The following is a 27,779-nucleotide window of genomic DNA, read 5'->3' on the forward strand; positions in this document are numbered from 1 at the left end:
ACCACTGACCTCTGACCACCACCAGTAGGCAACGGGTGAAGTGTCTTGCCCAAAGACACAATGACCGAGACTGTCGGAGTCGGGGCTCAAACCGGCAACCTTCCAATTACAAGATGAACTGCCAGCTCTTGAGCCACGATCAAGAGTATATTTGCAGTAAATCATATTTTCACATGCATGTATATATAAATTACATCTTATGATCATTTAAGGGAACAAGGTAACTTTGAGCCTGTTCAAATATTCAGCTACTGAGAGAGGAACTCAGATGTTTTTAGTCTTTTAGTGACATTTCTCTATCAGGGAAAACCAACCGTGTGCTTCACATGTGCCTGTGAAAATGAGAGCGTCAACCCGAGCATGTGTTTGAGCACCGAGCAGCAGAGTGCTCCGGGATATGAATCCCTGACACGTAACAATGAAAATAAACATACATTTGCCTCATTATGGAATACACCCACCAACTCAGTGTCTTAGTGTGTGTAGTGACTCTGCTCAGTGTTAAATAAACCCTTTGGTTGTTACCTCCTGTAATGGGTTGGTGTTTCTCTTATGATTCTGTCAGTCTTAAATTTGCATGTGTGATGCTGTAGATGAGGGATGTCGAGGGTGAGGTACAGCCCAGTGAAAATCCCCCTGTGTCAGTGTAAAAACATTTAGCTACACATGATCACTGAAATATCTTAATATATGACAAAGCAATGAAATTTCAACAGCACATCTCAGTTTTTCTACATGGTAAATATGTAAAATTACGTTGTGCTCACTGCCCAGACTGTCCTATATTTATAAAACCTTAATAAATGTTTCATTTACTAATGTTTTTGTTAATTTTGTTAATTTTTTTCTTCATTCAGTCAGCCTTGTGTCAATCTAGGAGGTCACCACCCAAACATGCCAGGTAGAGTCAACAAACAGGTCTTTCACCTTTTTGATGTCACAGTGAGCTCAGTGTTTCTGTGGTAAATAACACAGAGCTGACTCATGGGAATAATAACATTATGGTGAATTTATATTTACCCAACAGGGTGGGATGCATGTGGTGAGTGCTGCCTTGTCTCTGAATAAGGTTCTTTCAACAGTGTCCAGCAACAGAAACATTGCCGCCCTTGAGATGAATCATCTCTGCTCTAAACATGTTTTGCACTTCTATATTAGCAAAAAATGAAATGGTAAAATGTTTGTAATTGTTACTTTTAGCAAGCTGTTACTATGATTGCAGCCAATAAGAAATACTGATTTGCTTGTCGGAGATCAAATTATGAACTGTAATAGCAGATCTGACATCATTTCATTCAGCACCAAACAGCTTCATGCAAAACCATCGATCTTTCCATTAGACTGCTTCTCACATATATGGTGCTTTCTGTTCTTCCTGAGCACTCAAAGGGGGGATCAAACTGGCAGGTAGCGAGCGAACAGACATCTGGGAGAAAAGTGCACCACCCAGCAGCGTGGAGAGTCTGAGCTGAAATAAATCGGATGCATATGCGCTGCCTCGAAAAAGTATTTGGGTTTTTTTGGGTTTTTTTGCACATTTTTGACATATTTACATGATTCAGATCATAAGAACAGTTTTAACGTGAGACAAAAGTAACCTGAGTAAATACAAAATGCAGTTTTTAAATGATCATTTCATTTATTAAGGGAAAACCATGTGTGAAAAAGTAATTTTCTCTTAAATTTAATAACTGGTTGTGTCAACCTTGACACCAAGACCTGCAATCAAGCGTTTGTGATGACTGGCAGTGAGTCTTTCACGTTGGAATTTCTGGAAGGTTTTTGAGCATGTTCATATTTTTTCTTTTGGCAAATGAGATGAGCCTTGGAGTTCTTTGGTGGAGGTCTTAGTTGTGGTTAATCACAATTCATTCATGATGAAAGTTTTGCACATGTAGCTAATGTTGATTCTAAGATATCTTGAAATGTGCATACATTCCATAGTTCTGTTCTACATCGCTACAAATCTGCTACATTTACTAAAAAGACTTCTTCCTCCTTCTCATTTCAATCCTCATCCACTCTCCACTTGCAGTTTATCCATCTACTGGGGAAACTATGGTGGCGTAAGTGAAACTGAAAAACGTGTGATGTAGACTGTCTACATCCCAAGCTATATATATATATGAATGACCACTTGATGGTGTGGTGCTGCTGCCAGCTCTGAGTTGCAGCTGTGACCTTTTTTCTTTTTCTTTTTTTTACCATGAGGAATCCAAAACGTCACACCTTAGTATAACCTGGGGGATTACCTGTAGACGACTAGTATACTTTGTGTGGACGTCATGAATGAGACTTCTTTACCTAGGATTATTAAATGTTATTATTCATGTAGATTATTTATTTGTGTAGATTAGTTCTTTTTGAAATTCAGGTTAGTCTGAAAAATAAATGATTCATCGTGTTCATACTTTTGTGCAGATGGTGCATACTGCTTTATGGGAATGGTTTGGAAATGTTTGCCTGTGTGCTTTTATGCAATATTATTTATTTCTTTTCTTTTTCTTTCTTAAAAAACAGAACAAAAAACCTTAACCTGACAGTTAAGGACAGCACTCAATCAGACAAACAATGCCTCATCTCAAGGCCTTTATTATTAAAAATCTAAAGTACACTCCTCTGCAAATGCCCCCCAAAATTATCCAGATAAGCACAAAATATGGATTCTCATCGTGCCTTCCACCCCTCTACGATCAGCAGTTTTTGCCTAGTCTTTCTGACAAATAGGACTGAATTTATACAGCTAACATAGAAATATAAAAAATAGTTAGTAAAATGTCACAAGCGTTACGTTTTTGAGGTATATATATGTATTTTTATGTGCATGCAATTAAAGACTAATTTTAGTCTTTTTATTTTTTTTACCATTAGAAATTACTGTATTGATAGATAGACTTCATTGCCATCCAGTCTATACACTAAACAGTGCAGAAAAAAAATAACTATTTCCTGGCTCAAAATAGCGCAAAAAAGAAACAAAAAATATGTAATATGTACAATATATAACACATATAAACATATGTAGTGTAGATAATTTTAATACTTTTATAAATATATAAAAACTGAAATATAAAGTAAAAGTGTGACAATAACTAAAAAAAATGCTTATAAATATAATTACTGGACATTAGATTCCAGAGAGAGAGAGAGAGAGAGAGAGCGAAAGAAAGAGACAGAGAGAGGGAGCCTTGTTTCCGGTCCGGAACCAAAGAACTGTTTGAGTTTCCAGGTCGGACAATAGAAGACGCGGACTTTGGTTGATGTTTTCTTTTGCTGGATAACGATGGCTTTCCCAGAGTTTCAAGCGGAATACATATAGTGTTATAATAAACTATCTGTTCGAGATAGCGACCGCTCACTGTGTATGTACACATTTATTATAATTCTAGAAATAACTTCTAAAGTCGTTTGTGGTTCACGGACTTTTGCTAGTTAGTTAGCTAACCAGCGCTACGCGGGCTGAAAAGTTGGTGGCTGTAAAACATCGACACCAATAGTTACTGTTGACTTTCACAGCAACGTAGGTGCCTTGAACGAACGGACCAAGTCCACGGTCCGCTGTATGAGACTGCACTGCTTACACTGAGCCAAACGCTTTGCAGCTAACCTAGAAGCGCAGCTGTAGCGATCACAGTTGGCCAGAAATGCGTGTTCCCTGCGTTAGTCCTGCTCAACCTCCTTAGACCCGAACTCTTTCATGGCATGCATTTTTAATTTCTCTTTGCTATTTGGGCTGATTGAAAACAAAGAATGTTTTTTTTTACCTGATGTAGTTTCTGAGAAAACTGATATCCACATATGAGGACATTCGCTTTAAATTTCGATAGAACACTAAGTCACATTTAAATAATGATGTGCAAAACTCTTTATTTGGTGTCCTGAGTTCAAAAACAACAGTTGTGCCTCTTTGAGCAGTATGGCTCATTTGAAATGCTGCTAACAGCTGCAGGAAGACGTATGTCTGTGACAGTGTAAAATATTGTAAAAGATTTTTGAACATCGCACGAAACACGAAACATTTGTCCAGAAGTGCTACTTCAAACGTGTGAACATGTTTACACCTAAATGTGTAAAATTTAGCATTGTGGCTAGACAGCCCAAAATGTGATGTCCACATATGTGGACGCCTCGTCCTAGGAGGTTAAAGCATTATCCTTTCAGATAATCAGAGGTGAGAGTCAAATATACAACGTGAGAAGTAAATACTACAAACAGTGCAACAATTTTCAAGATGAAAAGAAAAAGTCCAAAGTTTTGATGGTGCATCTTTAAACGAGTCAGTCCACCTCTGTTGAAATGACCTGTTGTAGCTATATTTGAGCATTAGATGGTTATAATGATATTTGGTTTCTGCAAATGGAAATAAAACTGAAATATAATTTACAAATAGTGCATTAACCAGTCCTTTTACACAGACTTAACAGTATTAGTATATAATATTGAGATATAACAACATTAAGCTATAAATATGAAAGATATTTTAATACTAGGATAAAAATCCTTTACAGAATCCATGGACCTTGTCCAGTGATGTGTTTCATCCCTTGAGATCCTCTCCTGGACCTTTGCTGCACCTGCCTTCAGATACAGCTTGTTGTCTTACAGACCTTTCGGTATAGCTGAGCTTTACAGGGCGTTTTGTATCTTTAAGAATTGTTCATTTGGTAGCTATAATGCCTACATTGTTAATGCTATAGTTTTGATGAGCCCCTGGAATTACAGTCAGAAGGCTGCATTTTAACTACAGCAGCATTTCAACTAAAAAATAATCTTGAACGTCAGCAGGAACTTTTAAGTATTCTGCAAAAATTCAAGAGGGATCCAAATAAGCGTTCAAAAGTAGAGTTCAAATGAAGTACAATAAAGAATGAATTGTAGCGTAAAAATTAGTTGTTGTTGTTTAAAAGCTATTGTAAACAGTGGTGGAAGTGAGCTGGAATGAAAGTGGTTCATGGGACACTTAGATCTTCTGCAGTGCCAAATATGTGCAGCACAACGTTGCAAGTTTACAACGTTATCCTTGGTTTAACTCGTGCCTGTAACCTGCTTCGTATTGTTCTCTACAGCTCGATGGCCTTTCTCGGTCCTCCCGTCCCATCTGCTCTTGCTTCATTTCTCTACTCGTCGCTTCCCTGTGGCTTTGCTGTAGGCCCCTCACATCTCCACGAGGGCAGGCTGGGGCTTTGGTGGGTCGGACGCTCACTGGAGGCTGGATCCCTGCTGGGGAGAGACGGGGACATTGAGTGGGCCTCAGAGTATCACGCTGAGCCGGAAATTCACAGTGAAGACGGAAAACTCGCCACAAACTTTGAGACCGAAAGAGATCAGACTAGGAGAACAGAGGAAGAACAGGTAATGCTCAGTGCTCACAGTATGGAGACAGAGTGGGCTATAGTCACTATTAATATTGACTGTGCTTGATTTTGAAGGAGAAGTGTATATTTTTCATTTGGGCCTATTTTATAAATATTTCCAGATCTGAATATCTGCACTGGCTATCAATGAGCACACTTTCATGTCCTTATTTTCATCCACTCAGTGCACTTTGTTGTTCTCTGTTTGCTTCAGCATGCAGTACCAGCAGCTGGTGTGCAAAGCTAACATATAATGCAGGGAGATAATAGCAAATAGGCTGCTGTTTGGAGAGATTGTTCAAGTTGTTTGGAGTCTGATCTTGCTACTGTAAGGTATTAGTGTTTGGAGAAAATCACAGACTGTATATAAAAGATGGACATAATGAAGTGACCCTACCCATTGTAGATTTCTGCACTCTGTACTTTGAAGCTTCAGCGACTTAGCCACAGCCGTGTTGGTTTTTGTTTTGGATACAGTGACGGTGAGCATATTTGGATGAGAGGGGGAACTGCTCTGATATCAGCGAGCTGCATCTATAAGCTGTATGTGTGTGACTCACACATGTAGACACTGCTGTTTGGGGCGGGGCAAAAGACCAATCAAATGCTTGCTAAACTTAAACTACCACCTGTACTGTGTGTGAACTTCCCAGTTGAGTAACTTGAATGAGTGGAGGTGAGGCCCTTATGAAGGGGTTAAACCATCCACAGAGGCCAACACCACTCTTTGTACAGAGCTGTAAAAAAACTTTTTAATGTTGTAAAATGGGCCATGTTAACATGGGCCTTTTTGGAGATTGAAACGCGTTTGGAGCCAGCCAAAACTCCAGGACATGAAGTTTTTGGCACCTCCGTGTTGGCTTCATTTTTCAGCCCTGGAGGTTGCCAGAACGCTAAACCGACAGTATCGAGAAGCTTCACTCACAAGCCTGTTATTTGGCCCGAGCAACAACGGCGTCATGTCAGAGCTGCTGGCTTTTTCAATGTCTTCACACAAGAAGCCTCTGCATTGGTTACATTCCCGTTATTATTCTCTGCTCGTAGCCAAGAGTTACACAGAGACAGACATCTGGCTTTATCCTTACAATCTGGAAAGTTGTAGACAAGTACTTACCTCCAAGTATTCACCTGTCCAGTTCAAACATGCTAAATAGCTGTGGAAGGCCTCAGACATGTAAAGAAAGCTGCATGTGCAGAAGAATATATATTGGACCAGCATGTGAATCATGAGTCATGACATTGTTTTGGCTGTGTAAGAACTGTAAGCCTGACAGAGACAAAAACAAGCTACAGATCTGGATTCTGTGCATGTGATATGTAAGGAAGTGAGGAGAGTAAACACACACTGGTGTTCCTGAAAGTCTTTTCAGTGATTCTGTCTCGCAGAAATAAACAGACACTGCTGATCCAGTAAAAGTCAAACATCTTGTCCTCAGTGACATCGCAGAGCTGGAGTCCCGATGGTGGGAGAAAAAAAACGACAGGGGGTGCAGCTGAATGATATCACAGACTGGCAGAGCAGTGGCCAGCAAATCAGCCTGTAGGGAGAGAGAATGGGTGAAGCAGCAACTGAACTTTTAAATGACACTTAGGTCCCTAAGCTTTGGGACAGTGACACATTTCTGGCTCTGCACGCTGTTATAGTGGATTCTGAGTCGAACAATTAAGTTGTGTTTGAAATGACTGACTTTTATTTTTCATTCAGGGGTTTTTACAGGTACAAAATCTTCCCACAGGCTAAACACACGAACACACACACACACACACACACACACACACACACACACACACACACACACACACACACACACACACACACACAATTTTAACAGTTGGATGAAAATCCTTCAAAACCACAAACATCACAAAATGCTTCTTTTCCTCTGCCAGGCCTTTACAGCAGCTCCCTTCATTTGTTGCCTGTTTGTGGGTCTTTCAGGATTCAGCTCTGAGGACCTCTGCTCTGCTCGGGTCATTACCTGTTTGCACTCTGATTGTTTTCTCAGGCTGAATCTGAGCAGAGAGTACAGCCTGCAGCCAAAGAGTCACGCTAAAAAGAAAGTACACTGCATTCAAACTACGATTACATAGTGAGTGATAGGGCTGTTCCATATAACGATATGTATCGGATGACGATATAAAAACGTCTATCGTTTGTTTCGTGGTGTCGCAAAATAAACTGTTTATTTTTTCAGTGTTTTGATGGTCACTGTAGCAGCTATATTAATTTATTAAAGTTCTCTCTTTCTCTTATATTTAATATAAACACACTACGGACGGACAAGCGCCTGTTTTTATGGGTTGTCGTTAGCAACAACGACGGTAAAACCATCGCGTCACGTGTCCGCTTGTTTATTTTCCACATAAACCTTTCACAATAAAGCTCAAGATCCTGTTGAGACTTTTCAAAATAAACGGAATCACGTGAAAGAGCAGATTATTTACAGATGAGAAGTAAAAAAGAGCCGTCAGGTGCTAAAAAATAGACCTTAGACTCAAACGTTAGAACAGGCTTTTCCCCGCAGCACGCCGTGTAATAAATACTCACAAAGAAAACAGCAGCCGATACAACCTATGTCTAAAAATGTGCAGTTTCATGCATCAGTTAAAACACTCGACTCCAGCTACATGACACCCAGCTGGAAACACTTCAGCAACCCGAGATTCACAGAATTTACAGAAAATATTACATTACATTTTTTGTGATTTATATCGTTATTGGGACGATAGATGTTTTATATCAGGATATGAGAGTTTGGTCATATCACACAGCCCTAGTGAGTGATGATGAGTGAGCTATCCCACAGGAAGGCAGGACGTCACTCGTCATTCTGTAACCACTGAACTTATCAGAAGGTAGTGTCTGCTGCAGGTGAGGTGAAAGCAGTCACTTTCTTTGTGACAGCTTTTTTTACCACCAGTGGACAATATCACACACACACACACCCCACACACACACTGTGCTGTCTGCCTGCTGTCACCACCGTCGTTTGCTTTTAATATTAGTAACACAAGCAAAATCATATTTTTCCAGCTAAAATCTTTTCACTTCCTTGAGATTGTTGATTACTGCGAACTTCCTTTTTATGTTTATTCTTTTTCCTTTTGTTTTAATGTATCTGATATTTCGACCCCTCTGTTTCCAAAGCTATAATCTGGAGCTGATTTTCACATGAATCTGTTTGTACGGTTCACTGAAAATATCTCTCTGTTTTTGTTCATAGTGACCTTTAATTTGTAAAAGCCTGAAAAAGTTTTTACTTTCAAAATTCAGAAATGTGTTCCTCTGGTTATTGTGCACAGTTAATGTTCATGAGCATCACTAGGGATGGAGAAAAAACTGATACGGGATAATATCGCAATATTTTTCATGGTGATTTTGTATATATATGGATATTTAATAAAATACAGTAAAATACTCTGTGAATACCACCAACAAGCACCAAACATCATTTTTCATCACCTAAATCTGTGATTTACAAACACTGAGGTTCACACCCTCTTGTTCGATCATTGGCTAACGAGCTGTCACTCACATGTCGTTAGCCAATGAGCATGCAGTTTCATACCACAGATGATCCTCCATTTTTTTCTAGAAGTGTTTTTTGGGAGCTGTGGCTGTCGCCTCCCACCTGGAAGCCCCATCCATGTTTTATACTGTCTGTGTTGGAGCTCCTCTAGCGTGTTCTCCCACCTCACCCAGTGGAAGCTGGGTTAAGCTCCAGTGCCCTGTGGTTAAGCCGGGACATGGATGAACATGCTGAATATTTACTGCATGTAGAATGAGTGAAAAATCAAACTTGAAAAGTGAACTAAATTAGTGTCAAGTTCAATAAGGGGCGGCAGTCTGATTTGTTTGTGTGTGATTTTGGACTCTTTATTATCTCTGTGTTTATTTCACAGCTCTACTCCTTCCTCCTGCCTCAAAGCTTTGTGTCTTTATGATGCAGCTGACGCTCAGCTGTGGGACAAATTGTTGCTTTAATGCCCTTTAAAGCGCTGCCATCATAAGTGCATGTGATAATAGAGTTTCTCTCTGCATGCTTAACATTGAGCAGCGATAGAACAAATCGCCAGTCATTAAATTTAACCTGTACAGAAACCTTCAATAATCTCATCTTTGGGCCTGAATCGTGGCTGCACCTGAGCTCTTCACATCAGCTCTGCAGGACAAAAGCAGTAAGCACTGTGCAGCAAACACGCTGATCCTGTAAGAAAAGAAACGTTCGAGCGTCGTTCCAGCAGAGTGAAGTCTCAGACCTGAATCCCTCCTGGCTGACTGAGGAATCTCATTGTGGAGTTAGCCTTGAGATGCTTCATAACGATTTCACATTGTGTGGGAGCTTTTGTCCGATGCCGTGCTGTGTCGGCAGCAGACGGAGCGAGAGCAGTAAATGGGAGTGTTTCTGCTTAATTAAGTGCAGACCCTGTGGGATGATAATGAATCAGTGCTTGTAATTTCTACCAAACGTTTTAAAGAGAAAAAACATGACGAGATCTGGTCAGCGATGCGTCGCTTTATCTGTGATTAATCTTTAAAAAAAAGATTTCTCACAGATAATTTGCAAGGGCACCTCGATCAATCCACGTACAATGCACAAGCTGCCCCTCTGAAACAGACGGGAGGGTAATTATCACAATTCTGAACATTATAATAAAAGTACATATTTCATCCACGTATGTCAGAGTCAGTCCCGGTGCAGGATGGGAGACGGTGTGTGAATTATAAAACATATATTAACTGTGTTTTCCAGGCTTCAGTGGTGAAAGCAGCAACTCGAGATGCTTCCATACAAAGAGCCGTCTGGGTCAAGTAAGTCAGTTTTTCAAAGCAGACATTTAATCTGATTTATTTTGGACAGTGAAATCAAACACTTCCTCCTCTGATTTATTGCCACTGAAATAAAAACAGATCAAATTTGTCACGTCCATCACTGTCCTACAGGAACTGTAGTAGTGTATAGTAGACCTATGAAAACTGAGCAGGATGTAATGGGTGAGGTCAAACACTGTCCCTGCAAATACTCCTGATGCATGTGAAACTGTTTCTCTAATCATTAAAGTGGCTTTCAAATGTCATGAACACGCGTGGCGCCGTGTGCCAATGCCAGTGTGGCAAACCCTGCACTCAGTGTGGTTACACGTCAGTCTGGTTGGTTTTATGAACGCCATGTTTACAACTTCCTGTCACAAAGAAAAGGAGCTAGGCGTTGCTGCTATCTGCCTGCTAGCATGTGGCTGCTAACATCTTACAACCATTATTGGCTGGTGTACGTTAAATAAACAAAAAAAACTAATGAGTAGTTTAACCAACTAGCAACATTTTAACTTGTGGTTGACCAGAAGTTTATTTACAATGGTTCTTTGTCCAGAAGGTAACATTAGCATGCTAACATTGTCCCACAGACAATGCTAGCATGCTAACAGTACAGAGTTGCAGTTCTTAAAAAGTCACAGGCTGTATTCATTGTGAGGGTTACCTACTTTGTCCAGTATCACATTTGGACTTCAGATGCACAGTGACTGAGCTCACCCAGTAAAACAGAGGAGGCTGAACAGGCTGGACTTCCTTAAATGCAACGTTACTTTATTTCATCAGCAAACAAATACACTCTGTATAAAAATAACACAAGTTAGCGTGATAATTTCCATGTACCAGGGAAATAAAATGGTAAAATATTAATAATTGCTTATTCAAATACAGGACATTGAATGATTGCACTAATCTAAAGGCTAATAATGTTATTATAATTCATGACAGTGCAGTCTAAGTATAGTTAGCAGGTAATAACTGTTAAGATATTTCAGCACAAACTTCGTGGTCAAGGACACAAAGTTTGTGTAATATTCATTGAGTGGGTCCGTGAATGTCCAGCATGCATGGAGGTGATGTGATTCAATGTCACATTCAGTGTAATTTACTATTGAAGTATTCTGATTGATTGTGATTTGGTTCAGTAAGCCTGGAGTCTGGATTTTACCATCGTGACTTATGCAATAGAAGCGGAAACAAGACAAACTGGGAGACGTTGATTTTCTCCTGAAAATATTCAGGCTTAGATATTCTACTAGACTCAGGTACGTGTTCAATGTGTGGCATGGAAGGAGAGTGGCAGCCTGGGTGGAGGCGTGTTCGCTGTGTGATGGGGAATCAGCTGTCCACGGTGCTAGCACCACGGGCTCCTGCTGCAGCTGCTGCTTAGATGTGTTGGAGTGTTCAGATAATGTTTAGCTTTTCGTATAAAGCACCCATCATATTCAACATTTGGATGCTGGAATGGCTCCTGCATCACTATTTGAAACTTCCTGTTCCTCAGCCATCTCCGTCCATTCTGGAAGTTTCTACCAGGTGGTTTGTTTTTTCAGTGCTGCAGCCTGCATGTCGTCCACATTACCTCCTCCTGCAGGCAGTGTACTCCATGGTTCCCTGATTGAAAACTGGACCATTTATCTCTCACTGACTGAAACTGGAAACACAAATATTACCATCACATTCTGACGCTTGTCTCCTGCGATGGGTCATCAGATACTCAAACACAGACAAAGAAAATAAAGAGTAATCAAATAGACTCTGCTGCCACATTATGCATCACCTCACATACATTATGTTGGCATTCAGCCTTTTTGCCCTAATTCTCAGTAATCAAATGCAATAATGCATTATAAATTCTGGGAGCTTCTCTGATTATATACATTTTTCTTTGTATGTATTTCTGTTGAATTCCCCCAGCTTTGCCTGCCAGGCACCAAGCAGAGCCCAGCAGAACGTGTCGGTGCAGTGTGTGTGTGGGGATGTGTGCGAGGGCGAGTGTGTGGATGTCCGTCTGCGTCTGTGTCGGGACATCCAGCCGGGAACAGAGCTGCTGCTGTACGCTGACAGCGTGGGAAAAGTGTGTTCACATGTTCGTGGTGACTCCGCTGGACATACAGGTGAGAGCGAGAACATGGTCTCCTCATGTCAGAGTCTGTCATTTATGTTATATCAGGAATATTAGAGCTTTTTCTCAGTTGGATTTTTACTCAGATCTGTATTTGTCTTTTTTAACTGCATCGTCACAGAACTTTGCAGCATGTTAAAATAAAATCACAGCCAATTAAAATACATTTAATATATGAGATGATCAAAGGTTTATTTATCTATTTAACACAGAGACCAACATCTTCTGTCATCTGCAAGGAAGAGTTTCTGTTTCACTAACAGTTTCAAATCCAATATTTATCGTCTTTTTCGCTCGGGTTTGTCCCTCACCGGTCCTAGAGAACGTCTTTCTTCTTAAGCTGTCTATGGAGCTTGCAAAGAAAAGCGTCTGGACTTCTTTAAGTTGCTTGAAGACATTTGACCTCTCATCCGAGAAGCTTCTTCAGTTCTAAGGTCAAATGGTGGAGAGTCCCAGTAAAATGAGCGGTGCTGAGGCAGATTTGCAGACTTTCTGCAGAGTTAGCCACTACAGACCTCCCAGCTTCATGCGGCCTTCGTATTCAATTTTCAATTCAATTCAATTCAATTTTATTTATATAGCGCCAAATCACAACAAAAGTCGCCTCAAGGCGCTTCATAGATACAGAGAAAAACCCAACAATCATATGACCCCCTATGAGCAAGCACTTTGGCGACAGTGGGAAGGAAAAACTCCCTTTTAACAGGAAGAAACCTCCGGCAGAACCAGGCTCAGGGAGGGGCGGCCATCTGCTGCGACCGGTTGGGGTGAGAGAAGGAAGACAGGATAAAAGACATGCTGTGGAAGAGAGACAGAGCTTAATAACAGATATTAGCTCGTTACTTCTGTCTGAATGAAGTGGTTTCTGTGAAAATCCAAAGAATATGATGCTTATGCTGCTTTTCAATGCATCGCCTTAATGCTGTCTTAAAAATCCAACAGTGAGCAGCTAGCTACAAACTCTACATAATGACAAATAAAAAAACAGATGTGGCTCCTTATTAGGGTTAGCTTTCTAGCAAACAAGTGAAATTACACTAAGCTAGGCTAAGCATTAGCTAAAAGAAGATGATGTTTGTAATCAGGTCGTCTGGCCTCCAAGGAAAGCTGTGGTGACATCAACAGGCTATTCGAGGGATTGTCTCGTTATGCTGATCGTCCTAATGTTAAAAACACTGTAATACAAGCATCAGCCTGTTGTTATGATGATATGTGGATTCAATTCATAAAATGAATTTTTGCAGTAAAGTCTCCTTATTTCCACTTTTCAGCAGTCTAGTTTGGTTGAGCTTAAACCCACTGCAGCTTACTGTTTCTGTACTTTTCTTAACCGTTGTGTGGCTGTCTCTGCTCAGTGCAGTTAGAAAGAGTCGTGATCTGAGTTCCTAATGCTTCTCATGAACAAGACATTTCAGTGCTGCTGCGATGAAGATCCCAGGAGATCAGCAGCATCAGAAACCAGCCTGTCATAGTTAAAGTCTGCGATAACATTTTGCCCTTTCAGTTATTACATGTTCATGTATCTGTGGCTCCTGATTCGTATCTGTAAGAGTTTATGTATTATACCAGGATCACATGATCAGCTGACTGTAAAGTTGCATAAACGAGCACACCTAGGTGGATGGTTTCTGGGTAAAGTTGCATAGATATATCTTTGTGTATCCAACCCTTTGCAAATGTCAAGATGAGTTAACAAATCAGGCACATTTGCTGGAAATACTCGTACTCTTGGAGTACTTGGAGTACTTCTTGTACTTCATATAGCTGTTGTTGTGAAGTGTGCAAACAGAAGTTCGAGTGGGTAAGGTGCAGTTTTCTCTCTATACTGATTTATGTGCTTCAGCTGCAGGATCGAGGGGGACATTTTCCAATCCGTAGGTCTGAGACTTGAATGTCTCAGCTTCTATGTCAACATTATTTCATGTTTAACAGCATCATTTAGTTTCAGCCGAGAACTGCACGCTGAAAAATCTCTGCAGTCAGATAAAAGTCACTGAAAACTAGGATGGAAGCTCGGGATTAATAATTAGTAGATGTAAAAAAATCTGGAACACAGAATGCATTAATTAAAAGGGAAAATGGAAGGAAACAAATGTTGAGCTTATTTGTTTTAGAGACAATAACATACTCTCCAGCTCTGCTTATCTTTTATTATTTATGTTTGTGGAGGAGTGATGTGCTATATGCTGTTATCGACGCTGAGGAGGAGCTTCATGCAGAAAATACCCAAAAGCACCAGACTGTGGATGTCTTATTAAACTTGTGCTTATGTCGTGTTGATTCAGGCTGAAGCTATAAATCTCAAATGCATTTCCAAGACAATTTTGAATGCTAAATAAAAGATAATAAGATAAAAGCAATTGATCCCTGCAGGGAGGTTACATTGTTGTGGTGGCAGATAGTAATTAGATTTAGAGGGGGGAAAGAAAATTGCAATATAAAGAATACAATAACGAGTACATAAAGGAATTAAAATGAACAAGAAATAATGAAAGAACAAAGGTAAGCAATGAAATAGATGGAAAATATTTGAAATCCTTCCAGAAGAAAAACACAGCAAGCAAATCATAAAACAGACAACTACTGTCCATAAGTAGTATGTGTTTGTCTAAATATGGGTTTATAAGTCATTAAATGCAATAAAGACATTTGTTTCTAAACCTAATTAGCGCACGGACAGCACAGCAGTGCTCGGTGGATATGTAGGACATAAAGGCACAACATTAACATAAATACAGTGATACAGATATAATTGAGGCACAAAAGCTTTGCCATATTTAGGCATTAGTTCTGAAGCTGGTTTAGTCCATGTTTCACTGCTGTCCAGAGATAAAAGACAGACGGTTACAACAGCTTAGTTTTTCTTGTGCTGCACTTGTTGAACAGAGTTATTTTCCAGATGGGGCTCGTGTCCACAGGCTGCTGTTTCCGTGTTAAGTGCCTACGACCTCATTTTCTGAGCACTTCTGTCAAGCGCTCATTGTTGCTAGGATACAAAAACTGTGTTCTAGCATTCAGACTTCAGTTGCTTTAAATGTGAGAGCTTAAATAACTGGGCTGTCAGTGACAGCAAAGTTGCAAACCATCACCATCATCACTTTGTACTAACAAGTGCACATTTGCTAGGTTAAAGACTGGCTGAGGTACCACTGGTATCCTCACACGCATCTCTGTCAAGTCTACACAGGGCTGCAGTGAATGTGGAAAAAGGCTGTAGAAGCACAGCATAAACATTTACTGTAAAGTTTAGTTTTTCTTCAGTGCACTTCATATTCAAGTCACTGAGTAGAATGACTGAGGAGACAACTTCCAGTGGGTTAGTTTGGTAAATTGGAGTATTTATATTTATGAGTCCAGAAAACCTGATTTACCATCAAGTATTATGATTATAATCTCAGTCAGTGGAAAATAAAAAGTGCGTGCGTAGAATTACCAGTCCAGTAAAACATAAAGGTTGGCACTGTGGCCCCAAAATAAGGTTTAATTTTTTTTGCCCCCTGTAAGTTAAAGTCCTACTTCACAGTAAACCTGATGTGTGCATTTTGAAATCCGGTCTTTGGGCGTACAGGCTGGACAACTGGAATCTTTAACGCTTGGAATTTTACCAGATTACTGAGCCGTGTCAGCAGAGGTGACATTTATGGGCACAGCAGTGTTGCACCAATTGAATGACTGTCAGCCACAGGATGTGTATAAAGGATCAAAGTAGATTCAGGTTGTGCTCTGTGAACGATTATTGATTTCTGAGTGAGATCCATACCATAATCCTGCCATCTTGTTTAAAACCTGACATGCTGTGACAGCCACAGTTCAGTGGGTGTCTATGTCCAATGACTATGTCCATCTTTAATGTAAAGATATATTTGATTTTTTTACTGAGAATACAGTGAGCACGGTAAGAAAAAAGAAGGCAACGATGAGCACTGTCCATACTGACGATAGGAGGATTAATATGGGAGGAAGACGCAGCTGCAGTCCCCCATGTTTAACTTCTTAAAAATCCATGGCATAGTTTGCCAATGCAAAATGTAAAAAATGCTGCAGTGTCTGAAATCTGGTAGTTCTGAATTCTAGATGTTTTAACCAATTGCTACATTAGCCAGAATGAGCTAGCAATAGCTTGTTAAAAATTATGTGATAATTGAGCAATGAAGTAAAGAATAATTTAACACTGACATTTATGCTGTACAGTAAAATGATGTTTCCAACATAACATGATTGTATTCATGCTTAGATGAGGAAGTTGACAGCACTTTCCTCCTCCTGAGGCTGCCATCAGTAGCCTGTTAGCTTAGCTTAGCATAATTACTGGAGGCAGGGGAAGAACTAGCTTAAGAGCCACTGTCTTGTGGCAGGAAGCCAACTAGTTTAAGCCTAGCATAAGAAATGATCTGATTTGTTAGCCTCTGTAAAATCAGATTATAGCTCTTTGTTTAGTTTGTGAGGTGTATTTGTTACCTGTGTCTTTATTGTAGGCTAAGCAACCAGCTACAGCCTCCTACTGAAATGCATGTGTGGAAGTGCTCTGCCCTTTGAAAGCCAACAGAGACTGAGTGTTCTACAACTCAAATCACACAAATCTCAAAATATTCAGTTTACCATAATATAAGGCAGAAAAAAGCAGCAAATGCAGATTTCTCGATATTTAAAGCTGGAAACAGAGAATTTGTGGTGTTTTTGACAGCTTCACTGTATTTCTATTGGCCAGGAGAGAAGGTGGAGCAGAGAGACCACTCAGAAGCCACAGCTGCCAGTGTGTCAATCAATAAAGAAGTGACAGCTAACTATCAGGAAGAGAAAATGCAGGATGATGAAGAAGATGAAGATAGAAACCCCAAAAGATGCATCGAGAGGAGTCACCCAATTACACAAGGGAGGAAGAGAGCCAAGGGAGTGCTGTCGGAGCCGAGTCCAGACTATGACAGACAGCAGGACGATACCACAGACAGTGTAACAGACAGGACACCTGATAATGACACAGCAGCAACTGGTAACAAAGACAGTGTCCCGTCTCCTGTGGATAGTCAGCCACACTGTAACTCTGCTGAAGGAATAATGGCAGAGCCCAGAGTCTTCCCTGCACCCGCTCCTGTCCGCTGCAGCTCCCGCCTGGCTGCTAAACCCCGACGGGTTCACTGCCTGAACAGCCGGGTGAAGCGACTCCATGCCCGCCCCGACTCATCCAAACACCTAGAGGCACAGAGCCAGACCTCCACCAAAGATGGAAAAAGCTCCACAGAGATACCAGAAGGTGAGATGGCTGCAGCGCTTTGTCCCGATGGAGTCGCCCATATGTGGCATTCAGAGACCAGAGAGAGGCGCTACAAGTGTCCCATGTGTGGTAAAAGGTTCTACCAGATCGGCCACTTGAAGAAACACCAGTTCAGTCACACGGATGAGAAGCCTTTCACCTGCCAGGAGTGTGGGAAAAACTACACGTCAGCAGAAAGCTTCAAGGCTCATCAGGTATCACTCAGTCAGCTTACTGACTAGTCCTTTATTTTGACTCCTTAATTTTATCTCATAAGTACACCGCATGATGGTGAATGCACATATTAAATATAGTTAATATAGTTACAGTTAGGAGGTTCACTTATATACAAATAAAGCTTGTGACACTGGCTTCAGATTGTTCCAAACGCTCTGTTTCAGACAGTTGTTTTCAGTCCTGGCTTTGAATGATGTCATAAGGAGCAACCAATCAGAAGAAAGGTGTTTTATAGTGAGAGGGAATGAAAGTACATCGGCTTGTTTCTGACACTGGGTGAACTGAGGGGCTGCACAAAAAGTATTTATTTGAATGATGTAAAGTGTCAGTGTAGGTAGTGTTAAAAAATAAAAAAAAGTTGGAAAACACTTTATTAGAACCAGATCAAAAGCCTCTTCTTTCATTTCATGCCTTTCTTTTTTTTTTTTACCCAGTTGCTCCCTTTTCTCCTCTTATTCTCTTATTTTCTCCTCTTCTTGAATACAAAATCCAAATGATTGAGGAAGTGATCAGAATGCTGTGGCTGATCTGTATATACACAGTACAGCAATTTGTCTGCGATGAGCTGAAGTTTGAGAAAAATCAGGTTGGATGGGGGTCCTTACAAAGGGTTTTTAAATGCACTTTTCCTAGAAAAGTGCATTTAAAAAGCAGTAAATTGTCACTGCAGCAATTTCCAGTCAAAGTGCTGTTGTTCATCTGAGACCGTACAGGGTCAGAGCAACTTGTAAGATTTTTTGGAAAGTCTGGATGCTAAACCACAGGCAGGATGCTTACACCTGTAGACATCCTCACACATCTTTGTTTCTCTCCGTGCTGTTCAGCGTGTCCTTTTTTAGGTCCAGGCTTTGAGTCCCTGAATGATTCCTCTCCTCCAGTACAGTAAAAGTAAAGCAAAAACACAGTTTTTAAATGTTTTTATTTCTTTTTTATTCTGAGTGGTGGACACAAAAAGTGTTGTGTTGTAGTGTCAATGTTTAGGTGAATTTCTGCTGTTTGCTGGGTTAGCCCAAGGAGTAGAAAAAGTGGCCTCTGAATTGCACACCAGAATGTTTTTGGGGGGTCAGGTTGAGTCGATTGGAGACAAAGTTTGAGAGGCTGAGATGGTTTGGACATGTGCATGGAGAGGAGGGGTAGTAGAAAGGTTGAGCTGCCAGGCAGAAGGAAGAGAAGGTGGACATGCACAGAGGGCCGGTGTGTGAGGAGAAGATGCTTGGGGTAGGGTGCGGGGGAGGCAGATGATCCACTGAACAAGAAGAAAAAGATTGAGTTAAATATTGTATAAAATCTATTTATGTGTAGATGAGTCACCGCGGGGAGCGTCCCTTCTCCTGTCCTCACTGTGAGAAGACGTACGGCCTGAAGCGGGACCTGAAGGAGCACATGGTCCTGCACACGGGGGAGAAACCCTATACCTGTGAGCACTGTGGGAAGGCATTCGCACGACGCCCATCCCTACGCATCCACCGCCTCCTTCACTGCAGCAGAATGAGCTACACTCAGCCTCCTAAGGTAGGGAAGAGTTCCACTCTGTGAGGTGTTTGTTCTCTCACATGCGCCGACATTTTCAAGTAATTTTAATAAGGAGGACAGTGCATACAATTGATTCATTTCCTCCTGTGTGCAGTGAAGAAAGCTGTTTCCCAGTGTTGTTTGTGTCTCAGCACCACAGTTTGAAATCACTCACGTAGCATCTTTAAATTTACATGCCAGTCTTGTTTTCCTTTTTTTTCTCCTTGAACAGCAGTTTGAAGTGAAAATGTTTAATAAGAAGGAAAGAAGATGTGCTGCTTTTGTGTTTCTCCTCTCCCAGGTGCAGTGCACAGTCTGCCGCAAGCTTCTGGCTAACTCGGGCTCTCTGAGGAACCACATGAAACTCCACACGGGGGAAAAACCTCACATCTGTCAGCACTGTGGGAAGTGCTTCAGTCAGAAAGGTAACGTCCGAGGCGTGGGTGTGATCCTTCAGCTGCAACAAGTTGATCTCTGGTCAGATGTGCTCGGCTGGAAATGGCCAACTTTTTACAGAACACCAGGTCTGGTTTTAATATAAGAAAATGTAATAAAATTGTCAGACATACCTGCTTCATAAGTCACTTCTTCATAATTAAAGAAAATATGTGATGTGCAGAAAAGAGACAGAAAAAATACAAACAGCTGTTTTAGCCATAAGTCTGCATATTTTAGTTGAAACTCTGTGACTGTCAAAGTCATTTCAGCTTTCAGACCAGCAGTGAGATTCTCTGTCATGCTGCCTGTTGGCAGTCAGAAGGTTTTTGTTTTATGATCATTAGTAACTGCATGATCTAAACTCACACTGCTTCTCTTTAATAACCGGCCTGCTAATATTTTATTATCAGGTGTAATCAGTTCGTCCGACTTTAATGAGGGTGCTCTTTATTTCAGATTGCATGGTTGTCTCTATGATTCAATTCAATTCAATTTTATTCATATAGCGCCAAATCACAACAAGAGTCGCCTCGAGGCGCTTCATACATGTGCTGCAGCAAACTCTAAAGCAACATTTTGACACAATTAACAAATACTAAACAAGGTAAATGAAGCCTGTAGGAATGCCTGAATCTAGATGTAGGCAGATAGTGCTGTTGGTTCACTTCATTGTGTGTTTATTACATTTAACAAAATAAACCTATAGGCTACATGTGCAGATGCTTCCAGCACAGCTGTTTCTGTCCTGTGTGCAGTTCGCACTTTACCAACGCATCCTTTTGTGCAACAAAAATAAAAAAAAGGTCCATACCCCGCTGCTGTAGGGGGCGCCACACAAACTAACAATCAGCTGATTAGTGTACTTGAGCACGATTATAAAATATACTGGCTTCCTGTTTTGCCACAGTTTATTTGAGAACATTGATCGTTTTTTCGGCAGTTTTTAGACTGTTCTATATTTCTCCATAGATATGACCTAAAACATCATTGAAGAGAACCCAATATTACATTTGTACACTAAGCAGTGAGGAAGATGATTGATGAAGTCCATAATTTCACCTGCTCCACTGAGGCAGCAGAGCTGCTTCTCCCTGGTGCTGCCATGAGGCAGAAATCATTCCTGCAGCTGTACAGTAACTCTCCTTTCTGTCACAGGTGAACACACCTGTCGGGCTTAATAGATTTTTGTATTATATCTTCTTGCAGCAGTTTCTTTGATTTATAGGGGACATATTATTTATTAATGCAAATTCTTAGTTTTACTTTTTACTCTTTGATTTGGATTTTCTCACAGTATAAGACCCTCACTATGCACCTGTGGCACTTTACTGTGCTCATTTATTGTGGACTGTGCTATTTTTATTTCTTTATCCTGCTGATATAACAGGGATCAATAAATCATCAATGTGTCTATTAATCTAAGAAGGACTCTGTGGGCTCAGCCTTTGACATACGCTGAGGAGCTCAGTCACTCAGAGGCAGTCAGAGCTGCTACTCTTTTCTTCTGGGGGGGACAGCAGCTTTTTTAATGTAGACGTGTTAGTAAGAATTGAATTGGCTGGTGAATATGGGAATCAAAAACCAGTCCTTATAGAGAACTGGTTCCCAGTAGTCCAGTTCCTTGGAATTGTTGGTCTGCTTGCCTGTCGGTCCTGCTGCTCTTGCACTACAATATGCGTGTAAGTTTTTATGTTTATTACACAAAAGGACAAGAGTGCAGCAGTAAAGTTGCATCATGCTACTTCAGCTCTTTGCAAGCTAATGCTAAGCTGAGAGCACAATGAGAAATGATAAGAGAATCAATAAGGATTGAAATCAATAAGTAAAATAGATAAGGGAATCACAATCGCTAAATTCTTATAATTCATAATTTCACTCTGCTGGTCATTTCTCACAGTTCTCTTAGTGAGATGCTATAAAGGCATCATCATGAAAGTGAAAGCAAAATGAGATGAGAGACATTTTGTTAAAGTCGTGTCCCAGGATATCACTGAAAGTCCCGAGTGTGATGCCACCCTGTGGCCTTTCTGTGTGCGTGGGTTGTCTCCTCCCACAGGTCAAAGACGAGCAGTTAGTGGGGTTCAGTTAATTGTCCATAGATGTGAAAGTGAGACCTTTGATTTGGATAACAGGAAAACAGTTTAATGGAAACACAGAAATGCTCAAACTGCACTGTCATAAATGAAGCAGGTTTAGTCGTCTCCCTGAAACAAACTGTTTACACACACAGATCAAATTGATATTGATCTTCTCAACTCGATACGCTGCTGAAAAGTAAACGTGTTACTTTCTTACTGTTGTAAAGTGTTTCCCAAAATGTCACATTTGTTCTGGTCACACTGACGTCATCATTATTTTCAATAAGTGACTGTTACCCTGCTGTTTTCCTTCCACTCGATGTCGCTTCCAGCTGTGATCAATTCCTGCAGTTTATCTTTCCATCCGTCAAAGTGACACCAGCAACACGTTACTGGACAAATGCATATTCATTCCCCTGCTCCCACTGCTGCTACAGCCCCCCCGAAACCCCCCTTTTAATAAGCAACTGTCTCTGTCTGTTTGTGTGTGCAGGAAACCTTGAGTGCCACTTGAGAATCCACAATGGAGAGAAGCCGTTCTCCTGCTCAGAGTGCAGTCAGACATTCTCCCAAAAACCGGAGCTGCGTCGGCACATGTTCTCCCACACCGGAGGCGGTTTTCTCTGTAGCTACTGCGGAAAATCGCTGAGGGACCCCCACAGCCTAAGGTCCCACGAGAGACTGCACACTGGAGAAAGACCCCATTGCTGCCCTATCTGTGGAAAAGGTTAGAGCTGAACATTAAAGCTTTATAAGGCAAATCGTTTTTTTAAAGCAAGGAATGAGGCTCTGCAGCAGACCCAGGACACGCTCTCGGCTGACCTGGGAACACCTCGGTGTTCCACGGATAAGCCAGAGGAGGTGGCCGGGGAGAGGGAGGTCTGAGCTTCTCTGCTTAGGCTGCTGCCCCCGTGACCCGGCCTGGATGAAACAGGATGAGAAATCCCTCAAGTCCTGTAATGTGTATAAATGTATAATTCTGCATAATTACCTCTGTGGCATCTTGTAACTCTGTGTAGCACAGTATGCTTTATATATACTATCCCAGTTGGAAAACCAGTAAGTTGAGTACATTAAATAGAAAAACACAAGCCTTATGGATTCAGAGAAGTAAGCTATAGAGTAGGAGCTCTAATTAAATGCACTTTAAAACCTCTGAAAACGACACTATGAGAAACCCATATTTAGACCACACACACCACAAGGCATTAGTCGGGAGGCTTTTCAGTCACGCTGTAGGGTGATCGATATTAATAACTAAACCTTTAAACACAAAAGCCTCAAATCAAACCCTGAAGACTCAAAATCTGAATCAAACGTAATAGAGATGTATTCTCCCTCTTACTACAAACAAATGAAGAACTACAGTATGTGTGCAAAAATACACGACTCAATATAAGGAAAATGATTACAAGTGATTTAAAGGCATTCATTTATATTTAGCAAGTCATTCTGCATTTAAAGGTGTAAAAAAATAATGTGCACATTTACGAGCCTGAAAAGATGAATAAATAAGCCAACAGTAAGAGCACCGCACCAATCTCAGAAACCTGCTAACCCTTCATCCACAAGAAAAAACTGGAAGTGTGTTACCATCCGTCAGATCAGTGAACCACTTAAAGATGGTTTAAGAGTCAAAACAAGCATCAATATAACCAACAGTGCGTGTCAAGCACTAGGCCCCCTTATATACATTATATTCTCTGTTTTGTTATTTTGTCAAAGAACTAGAAATAATTTTTTTGTTAAAAACTGCAGCTGAACCTAAAATGAGGAAAGTTGGACAATTTCCCTCCAAATAGCCTCGTTTGTCTCACTCATCTGCAAACGTTGTGTCCTGCATGCATGATTGGAAAACACAAACTACTCGTTACAACTTAGGCCAGCTTTCTTTTTACAAAGCATCAAACAGAAAGTATGCATCCATCAAGTTCAGGGTTTTATTATTGATCTCCAGCACATACAAGAAACATTTTATCTCTCACGGACAACTGAGATGTATTTATACCTCATTTAATTCTGTTCTTGTATTTACAGCAGTGAGCATGGACATTATATTACTGACAGATACATGAAGGGTTATTTAGTGTTGTGAAGAAGAACTTTCACAGTCCTGTGAAGAAACAAGTGCACCCTAAATAAGAGGCAGGTGCTGATGATCAAATGTATAAGTGAGCCTGACTCCCTAAAAGCAGGAGGTTTGACAGTGTGCTGCATGTAGGTGTGTGTTAATATGAAGCCGCAGTCTTCCCAGGAGTGCACATCCAAACAGATCCACCCAGGCTCAAACTGTGCAAAGCTCAGACAAACAGCTACATCTGAGGCTCTACAGCTCTCATGAGTATGTTAAATGTAAAAGTTCATGACAGTTAAATCAAAAACGACTGAACTGAAAGCCTCGTCTCTCTAAACAGAACATGGAACAAAGTCCTTTGGACAAATACGAGGACATGTTTGGCCATAACTGGTGAGAAATAAACACCTCATCATCTGTCAGGCAGGGTGGTGGAGCGGTGGGCACCTTGTAGTCACGGTTGATCGTGACCTCCCCTGTACACTGAAGTACTCTGCAGTCGGTGTGTGTGAGATGGAGCTTGGCCGCAGGATAAAGATTCCAAGCACTCCAGGCCCAGTTAGTCCAGACCTGATTAAAATGCTCTAACATGACCTTAAGATAGATGAATGTCGACAGTCCTCAATGAACTGAAGCCATGTTGTAAAGAAGAGTGAGCTGAAACTCCTCCACATCGACGTGAGAGACTAATGAAGAAAATGATTTCTTCAAGTTACTAAAGATGGTTCTACAAGCCAGAGAAACATGAGCTGTTCTTAGTTTAAACCTTTTTTCCAGAGGATCATATTTCTTAGATAAACACAGGCCTTGAATGCTTTACATACAACGACTGTAATATATGACATTTTTCTTGATTTTGTAAATTGCATTAAAATAATGATGGGTTATGAAATCAGACGTCCACTGTAAAAAAAACAATACAGGTGTAAAAAGCAACACAGCTGCAAACAACGAGTCAGCTCATCTTCCATCATCCACGTTTAATTTGTTTTCCGCTCTTTGTGCTTTTCTGATGACAGATGACCTTGGATTAAAGTAAACTCATGCTCAGCTCATGTGTAGAGACATGTTGTGCAGCTTGGACTGTAACTTTATGCTCTGAACTTGCTAAAGTTTGACCCTGACAAATATATAGATATACTACACCAGCCATTAAAGTGAAAAAGGAGGATAAAGCAGGGTATACTTTAGGGTTGATTTACGAGTTGCTAATCTGAGTCAGCAGATTGTATATTCATGTGTTACCAGTGGTAAATCTTTGCATTTGAAGTGTACTTTTGAATTTTCTGTCTAGGCTACACGTTGGCTACCAAGCTGAGGAGGCACGTGAAGTCGGCCCACATGAAGGAGAAACCATACACCTGCCACTGCGGCGCTTCCTACACTGTGAGACAAAGTCTGCTGAGGCACCAAGCTCAGCACAGGACAGACGGAGGAGTTCAAAAAGAGGAAGAAGAAGGACGTGGAGAGGAGATGCACACCAGAAATCAGGAGGTTCCACAAGAGTTAGCAAGTTCAGGATGTAGTCACCCAAAGCCAATCAGAGGCAGACCCAAGAAGAACTTCATCCCTCAGGGCACAGCAGAGAAGGACAGAGGTGAGGTGAAGCAGAGAAGATCACAAGAAAAAGGAGAAGAGGAAGCAAAATTAAAGACACTTGACTCAAGAGAGGGAGATAGCGTAGCTAACATCCAGCACGCCGTCGTGTACGTCCACACAGACGACCTGTCAGCGCCAAGCTCCACTCCTCTGCTCTTCACCTCGGAGGGCTCGCTGCCTGCAGGGACAGAACAGGAGCTGGTGGAGGTTTTGATATCGGAAAGCGCAGAGCAGTGCATTGTGGTCCACGGGCAGCAGGCGGTAGGAGAGCTCCTGATCTTACAGGAAGAAGGAAGTGGACTCTGCTCTGTTGCTCAGACAGTAGAGATAAACACAGTGTAGCTGTGATCATGGCTTCTGAACCCTTTGAGGACATCTTTAGTATTTAGGCCCTTCCTCTAACCTACCTCATCAACGGTTTATTTATTTTGGTACCTTTTATTGCCATTGAACGACCTTTACAGAACAGCTGTGAACTAATTTGATGGATTAGCTGCCATCAAACGATGCACACTTACTTGTCTGCCTTCTGTACAGGAAAGTGTGTGTGTATAGAAAAAGCTCTGAACACGAGCGAACTGTTGGATTCTGTCTGACACTCAGTGCTGACATTTACTGCTGATGCGCAGCACTTATGCTGTAAAATTGGCATCAAATCCTCTGCATTTACTTGGTTATTATCTTGAGTTAAAAGAAACAAAATAAAAACAGGGTCTTGTCATTATAACCAAAGAGCTCAATCTTTGTCTTGTTTGACCATAAAACTTTCTCCAGAAGGAAGCTGCACATGTCAGTCGAGCTCATGTATGTTTTGTAGCAGAGGCTTCATTCTTGGTTGGCACAATCAGTCCATTACAGTAACTGGCTTCACTTGTGGTGCTGGTGCTCGAGCAGCTGCCAGTTCATGGAAGATTTAAGGCTTACCGGTTCCTGGGTTGTTCCTAAACAGATTCCTGTTTGGGTGACAGATTTGGTCATCCTACAGATCTTGGAAATATGCTGACACATCATACTTATGTCCAGTTACAGATCTGAGAGTCTGCAGTTACATAGAAATCATCCATTAGGCTTCTTTTGATCGTGCTCCAAATTCTTGTTGTTTAAAGTTATTAAAGCCCAGACTTACCATGATATTCGTGACCATGATGAGTGTATGCAAATTTTTGACCACAACTGTGTGTACATGAGATTTTAGACGATGATGTAAATCAAACAGTCAAAATATGATTAAAGTGCAGACTTTCAGCTTTAACTCAAGGGGTTTATCCAAAGTATTGCATTAACTGTTGAACTTGTCAGCAATAACAAAAAGTCTACCTCTCCATGGTTAAGAAAAACAACTTCACAACAAGAACATTCTTGAGGAGGTAGGCGTATCTCAGGCCGATCAATGTCTACACATAAATACAGAAGATTTACAGTAAGGTGCAAACCAGACCAGGAAGGGCAGATTAGACTTTGGCAGAGAGCAGCTGTAACAGCTGACACAGTTCTGAGAGAAATTCTTTGGATGAAGAAGAGAAGAGTATGGAGCCCAGGGTTGATGAAGGGCTGTCATGGCCATCACACACTACAGCAGGTGAACTCTGAACTACATACATTCTCAGAGGACTGGATTTAAATCCATTAACTGTTGTTTTTCTAGCTAAACTTTTTACACTCGTTGTTCTGGGAAGGACACCTTTATATTGCAGTTGTGTTATGAGCTTTGTCCACGTGTTCTTTAATCACTTGAGGTCTAAAATAGGCTGTTATGTAAAATTCTGTCCTTGTGCTGTTGTACATGGCAGTCAGGCCTGCAAAGACAAATGATGAGAATAAATGGGTGTTTGACCTTTAAACTAACCTTTCCTCCTTTGTTGTATTCTCTCTGTGTAGGATGCCATGTTATAAAGGTGCGCTTCAATCAGGGATCCCACTCATCATTAAAGACAAAAGGCTGTTCGAACAAATGGGATCTAACTAATTCCCCCGTGGAAATGACAGGAGAACATGCGGCACTGTGCAAAGATTTGAGGCCTGAATCTTAAAATAAACACTTCACTAAGATAATAGACCCACACAGACGTATATACAGACAACTATTGTGAGTGACAAGGAGCCTGGACCGTAGGGATGAGCACAATTCAAATTTCCACATTAGGATACATGTTGTAAGGTGTGCTTTAGGTAGTGGCTATATATTAGGCTGTTTTCTCATGTAATAGTGAGAGGAAGCACTTGTGCAATTTCTGTTTTGAAAAATGCGTTCTTGGGAGGTTAAGCAGACTTAAGGTCACTCACAGGCTTCAGGGCTTA

At 41.0% G+C, this 27,779-nt stretch overlaps 1 protein-coding gene across 1 annotated transcript; it reads left to right on the plus strand.

Moving 5' to 3' along the window:
- Window positions 1-3,237: 3,237 nt before the first annotated feature.
- znf408 (zinc finger protein 408) lies at window positions 3,238-27,332 on the plus strand. Its single transcript, XM_084915853.1, has 9 exons — window positions 3,238-3,362; window positions 5,067-5,352; window positions 10,109-10,167; window positions 12,085-12,284; window positions 17,001-17,758; window positions 19,083-19,292; window positions 19,594-19,717; window positions 22,302-22,535; window positions 25,177-27,332. The coding sequence occupies exons 2-9, from the start codon at window positions 5,071-5,073 to the stop codon at window positions 25,821-25,823; spliced, it is 2,514 nt and encodes an 837-aa protein (XP_084771979.1). The 5' UTR covers window positions 3,238-3,362; window positions 5,067-5,070; the 3' UTR covers window positions 25,824-27,332.
- Window positions 27,333-27,779: the final 447 nt, after the last annotated feature.

The sequence above is a fragment of the Perissodus microlepis genome, chromosome 1, assembly GCF_051167445.1.
Source record: "Perissodus microlepis isolate ML-2025 ecotype Zambia chromosome 1, ASM5116744v1, whole genome shotgun sequence".
NCBI lineage: Eukaryota > Metazoa > Chordata > Actinopteri > Cichliformes > Cichlidae > Perissodus > Perissodus microlepis.